General features: G+C 46.3%; 1 protein-coding gene across 3 annotated transcripts in view; it reads left to right on the forward strand.

The window, feature by feature from the left end:
- Window positions 1–16846, forward strand: part of MGA (MAX dimerization protein MGA) — an 872134-nt gene that overhangs the window by 792332 nt on the left and 62956 nt on the right. For all 3 annotated transcript variants that reach the window (XM_069638800.1, XM_069638798.1, XM_069638799.1), the window contains exon 24: window positions 13091–13243. In XM_069638800.1, coding sequence (XP_069494901.1) covers window positions 13091–13243 — 153 coding nt within the window. The remainder of the gene's footprint in view (window positions 1–13090; window positions 13244–16846) is intronic.

Here is a 16846-nt window from a genome sequence, read left to right on the forward strand (position 1 = left end):
CTAACCCAGCTCCCGGATGGGACTTAAATGTGGTACTTTCCAGACTCATGGGCCCTCCCTTCGAACCCATGCACAAGGCAACTCTTAAAGATATCACCCTTAAGACTGCTTTCCTAATAGCTATCACCTCCATTAGGAGAGTAAGTGAACTACAGGCTCTTTCTGTACTAGACCCCTTCGTAACAGTTCACAAAGATAAGGTGGTTCTACGCACACACCCAAGGTTTGCACCTAAATTCATCTCGAAATTTCATGTAAACCAAACTATAGAACTACCAACGTTCTTTCAAAACCCTTCCAACTCGGGAGAAAAAAGTCTGCATACACTAGATGTACGCAGAGCTGTCATGTTCTACATGGAAAGAACCAGACCACTGAGAAAGACTAATCAGTTCTTTGTCTCGGTGGCAGCAGGAAGAGAAGGAGATGCGGTCTCAAAATCCACTATATCTAGATGGATTGTTCAATGCATCACTCTCTGTTACACTCTTGCTAAGAGAGAACTACCCTTCAAGCCAAGAGCACATTCCACTCGAGGCACGGGGGCTTCCATAGCATTCATTGCAAATGTTCCCCTTGAGTCCATCTGCAAAGCGGCAACCTGGAGTTCTGTGCACACATTTACAAAACACTACTGTCTAGATGCACACTCTAGATCTGATTCCCAGGTTGGGCAGGCAGTATTAAGACATCTTTTCTCTACTGTTTCTTCTCATAACCCACCGCCAACTCCGGGTACTGCTCGCTAGTCTATGCACAGCATGTGATTCTAAGCAGATTAACAAACATCAGAAGACAATGCATTACTTACCGTAAAAGCATTTCTGATGGTTGTATCTGCTTAGATTCACATGCGCCCACCCTTCCTCCCCGCTCGGATGAAAGGAACATAGACATCCTTTTATATATATTTCTCTCTTTTCTGTACTCACTCACGGCTAAAAGGCTCCCTCAGGGCAGAAAAATACAAACAGAGGGACCTCGACGCGTGAGGGATTGTGGGTACAACGCACGTCACTATAGGGATAGTGTTACAGACACGCCTTGTCGACGTCCCCTTTTCGACTACGAAAAACAAAATGCAATACTCCGCAGTGACCACTGGATGTCGGACCTATGCACAGCATGTGAATCTAAGCAGATACAACCATCAGAAATGCTTTTACGGTAAGTAATGCATTGTCATATTTTTTTTTGGTTCCATTTTAAATGATAGGATCTAAAATTATTATCTGCCTAGTTACGGCTTTGCTTCAATAACACCGTCTACACAAAAAACACTGGGAATTAACCTCTTCTCCTTTTCTTTAATTAAATATTTATATTTGAGGCTTGTGGATCTGCTTAGAATCACATGCTTTGCATAGGCCGATATCTAGTGGTTGGTGCAGAGTATCACATTATTTCTTTTCGAAGTCCAAAACAGGCCGTCAACAGGATGTTCCCGTAAATATATCCCTGCTGTTACATGCACAGTACCCATAATCCATCGTGGAGATCCTGTTTTTTATCTCCACCATTGGGTTTGTCTCATGAAGCGGAATTCTTGTAAAGTTATTATTGTTGTGCTTGAGATCGAGTAAGATTGGTATTGTTTTCTATTATTATATTCCCAACGCCAAAGAACGCTCCGCGAAGTATCTACGCCCGGCAAGATTTCTCAGGCATCCGGTCTCTTGAATTTGGGAGTTTGGCGGCCGACTGTTGACGTCTCCAGACCTATTTAGGTATTAGTAGGGAGAGTCAGGAAATCCATTCTACACTATTGTAAAGTGTCTTCTTATATTTTCCCTCTATTTAAAATAATCTCCCAGCGCTCCGCCTTCGACAATAGAAAATACTCCATTTTAATTTTGCCCTTCCTGTTTGCCCTTCAAAAGTTTCCCTAGAACGGTAGACAGTGTGCAGTTACTGCCTACCATGGGATCATCAGGAGTGGTGTTGAGCCTGTAACCTGTTTAAAACAAAGCCGCTCTAAGATAGACAGCTGAAGCGCTGGGAGCCCTACGCGATGCAGGCTGCGGAATCCGTTGAGCCTTCTGCAGTTGCTTAAAATAATGAGGGCGACCAGGACAGTGTCAGTTTCGAAAGTGAAACCGAGGAGAACACTGTTGGGAACATGGCAATTCTCAGAGGCCGTTCTCCAGCTCTGAAAGGCAGGCGTCCGGCCCAGCTATGGAGACTGTGCCTGTCGACAAAAAGGATGTACTTCTAAAACACCTACATGAGGGCCAGTCGAAATCAGCGGTTGTTATCGATGCTGAGTAAAATTAAGCAAAGTGACTCAAGCAAAATTATGCCCGTTCCGGCACCTGCCCAAAACAAAAATCGGAACCAAAGCACTCGGCCTTGAGTGACTTGCACTCGTCGCAAGTTCCAAAATCAGCCCAGGTCACAAAACTGTCCTTTTCAGCGCTGATCAAAAAAGGAACACAGAGAACACATCATAAGGCTAGCCACATTGAGGGCTCAGGGTGCTTTTTTAGATGCCCTTAAAGGAAGAAGTGCCTCTCAGAATCTGAGCAACACGAGGAGAACATTATTCACACACTGTTAGGCAAGATTGTATGCAGTACCAGTCTTGTCCACTTAGTATTAGGTAACCCACCTATTGGTATAGGTCTGTACTACACAAGTTGGTAGAGTGACTGAGCAGCCAGACTTATCTCAAGAGGGGTAAATGTGAGCTGTGGAGCTTTAGCATTGAAATCCACAAATACAAGTATACAAATAAGACTTACACTCAAGGTTTTCTAGTAAAATCATGATTTATTTATTTAACAGTCAGTTTTACATACGCCTTCTTTAAAAAGGGCAATATGCAACGATAAAAATACACTTCATAACACTTTCTTAGAATCAAGATAAGCAAGTGGGTATTAGTTAGAGATGCTTTATACACACTTCCTACACCCTGAGGTGACTTCAATTGTGAGGACATTATTGGCATTTATATATCACTTTATGTACTTGGTAAACTTCTGAGGTTGTGAAAAAGGAAATGCTTAGGGAAGGAAAAAGCTTAACAGGTTCTCTGAGCATGTGAATAATTTTCAATCTCCCAATGAAGTCTAAATTAGGTCTTTCCCAGCAATGCAAGTTAAACATATGCACCACCTATGAGGGACAGTTAGAATCAAAGTGAATGGGTCAGAAGAGTATGCAGAGGGCCAGGACAGCCAAAGGTCAATTTATTTGAGCAGTGTCTATGGAGCTGAGGCACTTATTCAGCTGGCTTCTGTTCTGGTTTCAGTCGTGCAGATCCTCTGTTCTTGGGCCTCAGTCGTGCGGACAGGAAAGAGGGAGGACGTCTGGAGGACTCCTGCACTGTGGTTTGAAGGTCGGCGGCAGCTACGGGCTCTTTTCACGTCAGCGGCACTTGCAGTTTCAGCTACTGGCAAATAGTACCACTGCAGATCTTGGACACTTGATGGGCTTCCCTTCCTTCTGGAGTCCAGCACTCTGGTGAGGTGACTCGGGTTTGGGTCGTCCTGTTTCAGGATGGTCCTCAGGATCTTCTTGGATCTCTGGTCTGGCTTAAAGATGATGCACTCAACTATGGATTTCTCAACCCCTGGCACTCGGTTCCAGCAGCAGCAAAGAAGTACAGCCAGTTGGGGATGGTCTTCCCGTAAAGTTCATCTTGGGGTTAGCTAGGGAAGAAGTCGTCTGTTCCGGACTTCTCTAGTTGATTTCGGAATTGGAGCTTCAGTAATGCAGCAGGGCTTCACCAGGCAGTTCCAACAGTCCAGGAGGGGTGCAGCAAGCTTCTCTTCAAGATTCCTTTGGATGTTTCCAGTGGTCGACTCTGCCTTCAGTCTTAGAAACCTCGCCTTTTATGCAGGTTTCTCCCATTCCTGCACAGCCTAGCTGTCACTCACACAGCAGAGTGGCCGTCCTGCAAGGACAGACAGCCAGCCAGCCAATCAGCACTGGGTGCATTCAGGTAGCAAAGGAGACTAAGGACAAGGAGTTTCGGGCACCTCCCTCACTTCCTGCCCTGCCAGACCCACTGGAGCCAGAGGCGGGTTTCAGTACTGAAGCTCACCAAAGGCAAAACAAATAAAAGGGTTAAACCTGGTTTTGCGCGCAGAGTAAAACCCAAGAAAGACCTCACAAGCAAGATACTAAGTACTCCCTCCCCCCCAGCACTCCACATAAGATTGTGTGTGCTGGTCCTACAAAGGAAAAGGTAAAGTAAAGTCGATTTCACGTTACTCCTGAGAAAAGTAGTTTACCCAAGAGAAGGTATTTAAACATTAAGAGAAATCTTAAGTATTTCTCTGACACTGCACTGAAGGTGCTGTGTGCGTCACCATACAAAAAGTAGATGCCTATGGAGTTTGTCAGACTCGAGAAACAAAGAAACAGAGTCCAAATCAAATAAAAAAATACATGAGTGAGAAAGAGTCTCCCTCGCTCCAGGTTTAAAATTTAAAAAGTCCTGAAGTACAGCAAAATAGCTGGTGGTCTCTAAGGTTAAAGGGAATTAGCACAAAAATGAGAATTCTCCCTAACACACACAACCATATAACACACGTTTTCTGAGGCTTGTGGATCTGCTTAGAATCACATGCTTTGCTTAGGCCAGTATTGCATGACTTGTTTTCGAAGTTCGAAAAGGGACATCGACTGGGCGTGTTTGTAATATTATCCCTAGTGTGACGTGTACTGTATCCATGGTCCTTCACACGTTGAGGTCCCTCAGATTTTTGTTTCTGACCTGAGGTTGCATGAAGTGTAGCGTGAGTACAGCAATAGGTACGCAGAAAGGTACATAGAGAAACATCTATGCACCTTTGACTCTTGGATGGGCGGAAGGGGGGCACATGTTAATCTAAGCCGATACAAGCATCAGAAATATGATTACGGTGAGTAATGAATGCCTTCCAAGGCTTAGACCGCATGCTATGCATAGATTAGCTAGCAGTACCTTGAGAAGGAGGTGGGTTGTTAGAAGGTACAGCGGCAAATGGATGTTTTAGCACCGCTTGCACCACCTGTGAATCTGCTTTAGAGTGTGTGTGTCCATGCAGTCATGCTGAGTAAATGTATGGTGCTCCAAGTAGCTGCCTCGCAAATTGTGTCTAAAGGAACATTTGCAATAAATGCTAAAGTAGGTGCAGAGTATTGCATGACTTGGTTTTGAAGTTTGAAAGTGGACGTCAACTGTGCGTGTTTGTAATACTATCCCTAGTGTGATGTGTACTGTACCCATCCTTCACACGTCGAGGTCCTCTGATAGTTTTTTCCTCAGTTTTGGTTGGTCACTCTTCGGAGTCTGTAGCTTTTGTTGCTTTAATATTGTTAATTAAGTTAATTGTTAACTTTCTCGCGTCTTTCGGCTGACCATCGATGCACATTTTGACAAGCGATATTCTCCAGCATGGGGTCTGGCATGGATTCACATGCTCATGAATATTCCCTGTAGTCAGGCCGGGAATCCTCGGTAAAAGAAAACAGTTTCACTTTCACTTATAAACTGTCTTTCTCCTCTAAACCAATCACAGAGCTCTGGGCCATACTGCCCCCAGCCAATGACTGCCCTCTCCCTAAGTCCCTCCTCTGGCAGCCATCTTCCGATTTTTACTGCACGTGCAAGAGTTGGGAGTCCTCGTGTTTCGCTCTTAGAGCTTTTCTGCATTTTTGTGCTTTTTTGCTAGAAAATTCCTATTTTTGTTTGAACGAGCCCGTGTGCTCTATGGAGGACAGAATAATTGAGGTTTTTTATTTTCTTGCCGATTCCAGAAGGCCATCGGGCCTACGCCAGACAACGTCGGAGAAGGATGGGGGTTCCCTCTTCAAGCTGTGCACCAGCTGCGGTTTAAGGAATGTGTTCGTGGAGGACAAGCATTCCCAGTGCTTTTGTCTTCACCCGAGGCACAAAGAGCAGAATTGCAAGATCTGTCGTGGCTTTACCAAGCGCTCCATCAAGGAACGGCACATCAGACTGGTTGCGTGGCTCAACGCCAAGGCCTCGACCCTGTGTGGCTTGCTGGGGCAGTTCAAGGCCCCTGCTCTTCGGACTGAAGTTGGCGCCCAGAGTCTTTACGAAGTGCCTGGTACCAGTGGCAGCACATCTGTGCCAGCAAGGAATACATGTGTACCCATACCTCGAGTCAAGGGAGACCGCCGTCGATCACACAGAGAGGACCGTCCGGCTGCTAACGGATCTGGGGTCCTGCGTGATTGCATCGCAAGACGCTCTGTTCCTGGGATCCAGGCTCAGCAGTCTCCTTCCTGGCAGCTCACTCGGAAGGCAGGATAGCATCCATTCTGAGCAAGGTGCGACGGCTTTTGGCACTGAAGATCGCCACGGTGAGGACCATCAAGTTGCTGCTCGGCATGTCGTCATGTATCTACCCGATCAGACTCTGTATGTTGCGGATGCGGCCCCTTCAGGAGTTCCTGGACGCTTGTTGGATTCAGGTGTCCGGAAGCTTTGCTGTCAAGATTGACCTCGACGGGAAGTTCCGTCGAGAGATAAGGTGGTGGGGCGTGCGCTTTAATACCACAGAAGGCACGAACTTCCAAACCTACCCCCCCCCTCTTGGTCCCCCCTTACAAGGAGACGATCACCACGGACGCTTCCCTGGAGGGCTTTGCAGCTCACACTGGTAGTCTCCATGCAAGAAGCCTGGGGCTGCCAGAGGAGAGGGACCTCCACATCAATGTCCTGGAGCTGTGGGCAGTATCCTGGGCCCTCAAGTTGTTCCTCCCGTCCCTCAAGGGCAAGGTGGTGAGGGTCTTCACAGACAATACTACCACAATGCTCTACATCTGGAAGCCGGGGGGCACCAAGTCCCCAGCGCTCTCCAAAGAGGTGCAGGATTTGTGGCACTGGGCCGTCGCCCAGGGGATGTTCCTCATCCCTTTCAGCCAGGCGGGTGTCAAGAACACCATCGCCGACTCCCTCAGCAGGGAACTACGCTCTTGTCACGAATGGGAGCTTCGGCAGGATCAAGTGGACAGTGTCTTCCTCAAGTGGGGCAGACCCCAGCATGGGGGACGCGTTCTCCTTTCCGTGAGAAGGCCTGTTCCTGTATGCATTTCCTCCGTTGTCCCTGCTGCTGCAAGTCGTCAATCGACTCAAGCGGTGCAGGTGCAAGATGATCCTCGTCGCCCCATCGTGGCTGAGGCAGATTTGATACCCGGACCTTCTCAGCCTGTCGCCGTCACCACCAGTCAAGCTGCCAGTGGTTGCGGACCTGCTCACCAGAGAAGGAGGCGCAATCCTACATCACGACACAGGCTCGCTGAACCTGAAGGCTTGGCTCCTACAGCATTAGAGTTCGGTGGGTGCACGCTTCCTGTGGACTGCAGAGGTCCTTGCCAGGGCCAGATCGTCGTCAAATCTTCAGTGCTACGGGCACAAGTGGAAGCGCTTCACAGCGCGGTGCCGGACACAAAAGATCAACCCTTTGAGGGTCACAGCCCTGCAGGTCCTTCCATACTTCTTGTCCTTGGCCAAGGTAGGATTGGCTCACACCTCCATCAAAGTGCATCTGGCGGCTATTTCCCGCTACACCAGGTCTCCGAGACGGTCTACACTTAGGCCTCACCATCTGGTAAAGGAGTTCCTTAAAGGACTGTTCCGTCAGTCACCGCCGGTGAAGGCACCCGCCCTGGCATGGGAATCAATGTTGGCCTGACACGGCTCATGGGGGGGGGGGGCCTTCGAGCCTATGCATCAAGCCCCCCTCTCTAGTACCTATCGTGGAAGACGGCTTTCCTCATGGCTATCACCTCTGCCAGCAGGGTAGGTGAGATCCAGGCCTTAACCTGCAAGCAGCCTTATTTGACTTTCACGATACGAGGGTGGTGCTGTGGACGCACCCCTCCTTCATGCTGAAGGTCCCGTCGGAATTCCATCTCAACGAACCTTTGGTGTTGCCTGTTTTTTTTCCCGATGCCTTCGTCGCCGCCTGAAAGGTCTCTGCACTCGCTGGATGTGGTGCATGCTCTAAAGTTCTATGTACCGCTGCCTGGCTGTCCGAGAGCCCATTCGACCAGAGTGATCGCAGCAACGATGGCATTCCTGTCTGGTGTGCCCTTGTTGGATATCTGCAGGCCTGCTACATGGAGGTCTACGCACACCTTCACGAGATTCTACTGCATCGACAGGGGTTCCAAAGAGGAGGCCAGGGTCGGCCAAGCAGTGCTGCGCAACCTGTTCACTTGAAGGCGAGCCTGGTGAGGAAGTAAGAGTAATTGCTTCTGTTGAGCCTTGCCACCTCCTGTGGTTGTGTATGTATGTAGTGCTATGTATTCTTTATTCATGAGCATGTGAATCCATCCATGCCAGACCCCATGCTGGAGTTACTGTTAATGTAACTGCTGTTTTCCAGCATGGGTCTGGCATGGATTCACATGCAAACCCTCCCTCCTGGCTCTTCTTGGTCATACTGCTACTTTACGTGCTACCAAATCTAAAGATGGCTGCCAGAGAAGGGGCTTAGGGAGAGGGCAGTCATTGGCCGGGGGAAATATTACCCTGAGCTCTGTGATTGGTTTAGAGGAGCAAGACAGTTTATAAATGAAAGTGAAACTGTTTTTTCTTTTACCGAGGATTCCCGGCCTGACGACTGGGAATATTCATGAGCATGTGAATCCATGCCAGACCCATGCTGGAGAACAGTTACAGGTAAGTAACTTGTTCCATGTGTTCCAGCAATAGGCCTGGGCAAAACCCAAACCACACGAATAACCCACTCAGCCTCTCAGGATGCACACCAGACTTAAGGTAAGTACTACACAAGCCCACATAGTACATTAGGAGAAAACGAGAGCTTCAGAGTGGGAACCTTCAAGGTGCAACAGCACAGGATCCTGGTCCCTGGATTCTTGGTCTGGTGACAAAAGAACTGGACACTGGATGGGAACTTGAGGTCGTCAGAGGAGGCCTCCAGCAATGGATACTTCACGGATTCTCACGGCTCTGTGGTTTTGGCACCTTTTTTACAGCAGCCAGATGAACGAATATCGCCGGTCGGATTCTCTTCACTCTCTCGGGCCTGCACTCTGTTGAGGGGACTTCAGGGATTTGAATCGTGGCTCTGGAGAGCCAGAAGGAGGCCACCAAAGTTTCAGATGGATTTGGAATTCGGAAGGCCATGCACCGCACAATGGTTCGAGGTCCCAGGGTATTGCGGTATTGCAGCCCAACAACGTTGCATCACGTCATAGGATGGCTCAAAATGCAGGTCTTTTTAAGACTAGTGGATCTCACCAGCCTCTGGGAAGGAGTCATGTTTGCGACTCCCAGGTCGAATGGAAGGTAGGATGACAACAGGCTCTGGTTACGCAGCAGGCTCTCCGGTTGCTGGAAATCGTTACAGCCGTCTTGTCTTCATCTTCCTCTTTGGTTTCATCTCCAGTGGTCGACTTGTCAGCTTCCAGGTTGAGAGTATTTATCTCGAGCTACAGCACAACTTCTGCAATCTCTCCCTGCAGTTTACAGAAAGGGGCGGTCTAGCTGTCCAATCAGGATAGCCAGACCCCATTTAGACTGTTCCTTTCAGGCACAGTGGAAGAAAAAGGGCTGCAGAGTTTCAGACTCCTCCCTTGCTTCCTGCCTTCTCAGACACTCTGGAGCCTGGGCATGGAATACAAAGGATTCCCGCCAAAGACAAACTCCCACTGAGTTCGTCCCTGCCTAGAATCGTAGGGGAAGACCTCCGAAACCACAAGCAAACAAGAAATGGAGAAAAAAGGAGCCCACCATAAAGGAGCCCACCATTTTAGAAAAATGGTGGCCCTTCTGTGTTTTAGGACAATTTTTCTGAAGTCCAACTAAGAGCTTAGTAAACCCATTCAACTGAGACAGCATAAGACTCCATTCTTAGTATAAGGCTGTACCACCTGAGTATATGGTAGCGTAGACAGAGCAGCCATGCTCATCTTAGGAAAGTACATAGAACCTGTAGTATACCAAGGAGTCAATCGAAACACTTACAGCCAAATGTATTATGAAAAAAATAAAGGTTTATTATAAATAAGAGTAGACCAAGTTAAGTCTTGGGGTAAATACTGGTCATAGAGTCATGAACGCGTTTATAAAAACACACCACAATGCTTGAAGGTACACAGACCGAAGTATAAAACCTTCAGAATACCCAACAGTAATTCTAGGGAAGTCAGACCGTATTATACACATTTAGTATAGGCCACACCTATTCATGGGGAATTAAAATCATTAGTTATTTTTAGATGACTTTCTGTAATTCAAGGGTAGTAGACCGTGTCAGTTATGCAGTGACACTCAGCAAAGAAATCACATAATCAACCAATCCTGTTAGCAGGATACTTTTCTGAATAGTGGAACACAGATTCAAGGAACAGTATATACCTATAACTACAGTTATGATAACAGTATAATAGGTAAGACCTGTTGGTGTAATATACATTTGTTTCTTTTCAGCTCAGTGGAACACAGGCTAAGATAAGCAAGAACTCTTTACACTAATTTAGGGTGCACCAGGCAGACCAAGGTCGCCTACACCTAAAGAACACTTATCAAGAATGATACACCTAATGTTGTAATACACTATTACAGTTGGTTTTCAGATCAGTGGAACACAGACTGAGATAAGCAGTAACGCTTTCACTTATTTTAGGATGGCACACAGCTAACTCAAGGTAAGTAAAAACTATATCATTTTTAAAGGAGCTATCAGCAACTTAAAAGGTAAGTATAACCTAAAACAGACTTATTCTAGACATGCTAACAGCAAGTCAGGGGAAGCAAGACCCAATTGGGGCACTCATTCATTTATATCCTACTACCTATGGGGAAGGCGCACAGGCGAGTAGATTAACCTTCTATATACTTTTAAGAATGGTACAACACACATTCAAGGTGTGTAAGAACCTTTGTAACTGTCCACTCTTAGTTACCAACTAACTCATGTACAAGTAAGTAAACTTAACACTTGTTCTCTTTTCTAGACAACAGGCCCTATCCATAGAAAGTATTTCCCTTATTCTTGGAGCATGAGTATTCTCAATGGCAGAAGTGGGGCACTAGATCCGACAGATTGTTCAGGAAGGCACAGAAGTAGCAAAAGTCAGAGTTCCTAAGGAAGACTGGTCAAACAAGTAAGTATTTCACTTTAGAGTTAGTTTGGGGTCCAGGGACTTCTGAGAAGACACCCTTGGAGGATTCCAGCAGTGGGCCTGGGTGAACTGGATGAGAAGACTCCCAATTGCAACACCCCAAATCTTTACAGAAATCACAAAGGCTTAAGGTCAGTAAATACCCCAGCCAACACAGTACCTTAGCACGGAAGAAGAGTTTCAGCAAGAAAACTTCAGTATCTGCAGCCAAAAACCCAGTTGATGGATTCCTTTGTCAGAAAAACGGAAGACAGGACTCCGGAAGGGATTTTGAAGCGAAGATCAATGGGGAAGGCTCCAGGCAAGAGTATCTTTGTGGCTGGATGCGGCCCTGTGGTTTTGGCACCCTTTTTCAGGAGCCAGAAGAAGACTTAATATCGCAGGTTGGATTTGCGTCGCTAATCTGGTCCAGCACTCTGGTGAGGGTACTTCAAGAACTGGAATCACACCTCTGGAGGTGCAGCAGGATGCCACCAAGTTTCAACTCAAATTCGGAAGACCGTACACAGCACATTGGCTCGAGGTCTCAGGGTATTGGGGTATTGCAGCCCTGCAAGGTCGCAGCATGACATGGGATGCCTCAAAATGCAGCTCTTCTCGAGTCTAGTGGATCTCACCAGGCTCTGGGTCAGGGTTATCGTTTTCGGAGTCCCCAGGACACTTGGAAGGAAGGGTAACAGCAGGCTCTGGTTACAGAGCGGGCTCTCCGGTCATTGTAAATTGTCTCAGCCGCGTTTTATTCATCTTTCTCTTCGGATTTGGTTCCAGTGGTTGACTATCTCTTCAGCTTCCAGGATCAGACTTTAATGCAGGAACCCAGCCAATCAAACAGGCGTTCAACATTCAAACCTGGAGGGTTGGGCGTCCTTTTAGGACAGCCAGCCTCCCAGTTTGAACTTGATTATCGCAAGCAGGCTGGAAGTCAAGGGGCTGCAGAGTTTTGAACTCCTTCCTCGCTTCCTGCCTTCAAAGACACTCTGGCGTCTGGGCGGGCTTGACCGAGGACTCCCGCCGAAGATGGAAATCGCACAAAGGACCAAGAACGGATAAAAAGCGTAAAAAAAAGGCAAGAAAATAAGACAGGCCATTTTGGTAAAATGGGCCTTTTACCACTGCTGTGAAAACAGCCCACAGTAAAGGTGCTACGAATTTGTAAAAAGGTTCACTGTCACCAGCCATTTAAGGTAAGCTTACCCTGTAACGGAATCTTTACAGTGCTAGTGAGAAAGGGGATACATTGTATCTCTGCAGCACTCCACATAAGGTGTGGTGTGCTGGTTTCACCTAACACTATGTAGAAGGGATAGAAATATCCCTTCTACCCTTGGGAACTGTAGTTCTCACAAGGTTAGCCAGAGGAAGTGAAAGGGGAGCCCAAAGGGCAACCCTGTAACAATAAAAAGGTATATACCAAAGAGGATAAAATTAAAAGGACACTACGGAGAGTCTTAAAAGGACACCCATACAAAGAGTAAACCGATCTGTGAGTGTGGAAAAGGGTTCCTACTCACTGAGATTTAGGGAAAAATAATCTACCAGTTCAGCATTAAAATTCTGGGGTTCTCACAAGGGAGCTAGATTTAGCACTAAAGTTAAAATCTTACCTAACACTACCCAGGGTTGAAGCTATTCAGTGTTTATTGATTTAATGAAGATATGCATGATGAAGGGCAATTGTTACAAGTAAGTAAACCTTTTCCAAACGTGTTAAAAATGTCCTTCCCAATGAGGGAACCTAATGAGTGTTAATGTGACATATAAAGCAGAATTTGAAAAATATCTGCTGTGGCACATTTGGTGTTCTTATTTTGAATTCCAAATGAATTATTTTTTAACAGAGATGAAAAGTTAAGCATTAAAACAGACATATTTCCTTCCTGTATATGCCCCTACTGTGAAGGCTTTTATAGTTGATTATGCTTAAGTCCTGCAAATTCCTGTTATTGTCACTTTTTCTCCCTTTTCTTTTCTGAAGGCATCACTTCCATGATGATCCAGCTTCCGGGATCTTCTGTGCCCATCCAAGTGAAGGGTCTCCTCAGCAGCTCCTCTGTTCCGCTAACACTGTCTACATCTGCCAAATCTACCATTGAACCATCCATGGCAGCAGCTGCACAACACTCAACTGGTACGTGTTGCTGTATTTGTCTCTCCCTTGCTGTTACAATGGATTTTCAGAACCAGCCATGTGGCAGCCAGAGTCTAGCCTCATTGGTGAACACGCTTCTCTGCACTTTGTAGGCAGAGCAGCAAGGCAGACTTTGGGGGGTGTAATTGCAGTTCACCACACTTGAAGATAGTCAAGTAATAGTTTCACATAGAAATATTAAAATATACTATTTTTAAACCATATCACAATAAGCAGGTACAACTCAAAAGCACATCAAACAGCATACAGAATACCTACATATACAAACTATGTATGTATTTGATGAAGTTAAAATCCACTTTCAAATAAGTACTATAATATAATACACTAATAAACACAGTAAGCATACAAAAACAGTGTTTGTGTTCCCCATTACCTCTAACCCTAATGAAAAAGACACCTAAACAGCGAAGTGCTACCCACTCCATAGGCTAACACAGAAGGGGGAAAAGGGGTTCAGCAATTGGGAAAGGCAGAAAGAGACACCACCCTGGTAAGTAAGTGAAGAAACTTCAGTACTGTTTGAAAGCAGTGATGTATGCTTCTAAAAAGGATATCAAATCACTGGTACACTGTAAAAATATAACTATTGTACATGGAATTCCATGGAATCAAATCAAAGGAGACCAAGGAAAGTGGCAGAGTTCACTAAGTACCAGTTTTGGTCCCTTAAGCAAAGTTGCCTAAGTTCTTTCGGGAAACAGTTGGACACACCCAATACCAAATAGTTCTTCCACAGGTATAGGATAAAGGTAGGTATTTTGTATTTACCACCTATAGTTGCTGGATAAACTGCAACCATACTGCTGTGTATCTTGAGGTGCCCCCCAGAAGAGTTCCAGCCACAGTTGGTGTCCCTGAAGGTGGGAGGGGGGATGCTGTATAAGCCTGAAGTCCACAACCTTTATACAGCCGTGGTCCAGGGGGGCATCAAGACCACCACTATGAATCTGGAGCCAGGGGCCTCAGGAGTACAGACCAGCATCTAGATTGCGGTCCAAGGACCTGGGTACTCATACTAGAGGAAGTGTTTGCGGCAGAAATGGCTTATGGTTCATGGGTGTGGTTAGGAAAAGATTTCTATTTTAGCAACATTCCCACCATCTTCTGTAGACCTCCAAACCTTTTGCTTTGATATTTTTTATTTTAACCTGTCCTGACTTTTTACAGGGAACTGAAGCCTCCAGCTTCCCTCCTGTGGCCTTTTTGCTCATTTTGTTATATGGAAAATGATCAGTCCTTCAGGCTATCAGTTAAAAAAAAAAAAAAAAAAAGGGTCCATCAGTACTGGGAAACTATTTTTCCCTTTTGTCCTTTTGTCTTTTTGGTAACTTTTTGACAGTGCACACAGCATCTTATAATGCAGTGCAGTGGGCATACTTTTGTATCACTGTAGTCTTTTATACTTTGGATTTTTGATTACTTTTATATGTGCCTAAAGACAAGCTAGTGGTAGCAGATGCATTTTTACCATTGCTGTATTATTTTTATTGTGCAACCTTTGCGTTTACCGCGTCTGGCAACTACACATGTTTGGTGCCCTAAAATGGCCGTGCCATGAGATTTTTTCTTGCTTTGGCCATATTGTTTGCCATTCTTCCTGCCATTGCGGGGTCAGGAAATCCCTTATATACAAGTGCAATATAACATAACATATGGTCATGCATTCACCAGGAAAGCTGATGCTTTCCTGGTGAATGCAATGGCCTGGTGTGTGTGGACCTATGATGTGGGCAGGACTGTCTGGTCCCACTACATATCTGGGGCACCTGGAAGTCTAGGTGTGGGGCATGAGTGAAACCCACAGTGGTCCCTGTTTGGACCACTGCTGGCTGTTTGAATGGTGCAGAGCCTTTCCGTTGGTGGGCTTGGACTTGCTTCCAGCCAACTTTTAAGATAAGAATGCTGCAGCCATTTCTTCAGATCAACTTTGGAGCCAGGTATCCTGTGCATAAGAGAAGCTGACTGAAGATCAGTGGATGACTTTTGAAGTGGCCCGGCATCCCCTTCCTGCGTATAGCCCGGTGAAGCCCTGCTGGAATAAAAGATCTGCGAAAGCCCTCAATGGTGCTTCAACCCTTGGATTGGTGTGACAAAGCAGTCTTGATGAATTCACGCAGATCCAGCCATCCTGAGCCTTAGAAAGTGTCCCTGGACAACCCAGTGGACGAACCAGCTCTCTGGGGGGGCTATCTCGGTACAATCATCGTATATCTGTGTTCGTCGCCAGAACTTCAGTGGTCGCCAGCTCGTCCCACAAATCACCTTCCTCCTGAGTTTCAGCCTCCCAGCTTCAAAGAACCCTCCTGTAGATGGTCTTCTTCGATCACGACTCCAGAGAGAGATGCCTGCAATCGTCACTGTGTGGTGACCTTCAGTGGAAGTCGCTTGCTGTGTCCTGTGTTGTGTCAACAAGAGGAGTCATGCATCAGTGAATCCTGCTTGCCTTCTTCGCCAGGGGTTGCATCCTGCACGACCAGCAATTTTCTAGCCCACAGATATCCTGCACCAGAACAAACAGCGGGGAAAACCTACATCCACCGACCGACCTAGTTATCTGGGAAAATCAGACTGGGGGTGTAAGTAACTGAAACTCATTCACCTCCCCCTGTTATCCTTAGAAAAAAAAACTTAAAATAAACTTTGGTTATTCCATCGCTTTTTAATCGGATCTAAAAGCTTGTATCTGAAAGAGAGCAATATAATTGCACCTGCCTGCAATATTGTTGAATTTCTTCTGGAACATTTCACCACTACAAGCACTCTTCTTTCACCAGCCCATTCTCCTAAGAAGCTCTGTGAGGTTTGGACACAAGGCCCCATACATCATAGGGACTGGACTTCTAAAGTTAGGGTATCATTCTTGTGCGTTGGTTATATTCTACTTCATCACTATTTACTTTTATTTCGTTGTCAATGTTATTGATTTAATTTCTAGGAACCTAAAGGTGACTTTAAATATGTTTTATAACTGAATGTTGTGTGATATGTGACAATTCCCCAGATGGCGTCACTAATCCCCAGAGGGGGAGCCTCTTTCTATGAGGCTAGGGTGGTGGGGCCGCTAACCGATAGTCCCCCTAGGGGTGGTAACATGCAGGAGGATCTCATGGAGAGGAACTCCCCTCCTGGGGACAAGGACATGAGTCTGAGACACAGCCCCTATAACTCCCAACCCCACAGGGTAATAACAGCACCCAAGACTTAGTTGCCGATGATAAAGTATGAGACTATGTGTTACAGTAGTGTGTCAGACAGTCTTTCTTTAACAAGTACTGGGACGAAGAAGAATCCAAGAACACTGTGGTCAAGCATGAGGAATGTCCGACCAACTGTGGCCAATGGTAACTGACTCTGCGCAAGGAAGGACAGTGAACTCGATATCCAGAGAAGGTAGAAAGATCTCAGTATCCGAAGACGAAGGAAGGTGTAGCTAAGACGATTGTACTGGAAGGTCTTATTGGCTAGAGGGCGTCAGATCTGAGAGTTGGAGAAGTAGCGGAGAGAAAGCAGGAGAAGAGGACCAAACTAGTCGCAGAAGACAAAACAGTAAAATGGAGGTTGGTGGGACGATTGAGAGAA

Source organism: Ambystoma mexicanum, chromosome 14, assembly GCF_040938575.1.
Source record: "Ambystoma mexicanum isolate Mex_15411 chromosome 14, UKY_AmexF1_1, whole genome shotgun sequence".
In the NCBI taxonomy this organism is placed as follows: Eukaryota; Metazoa; Chordata; class Amphibia; order Caudata; family Ambystomatidae; genus Ambystoma; species Ambystoma mexicanum.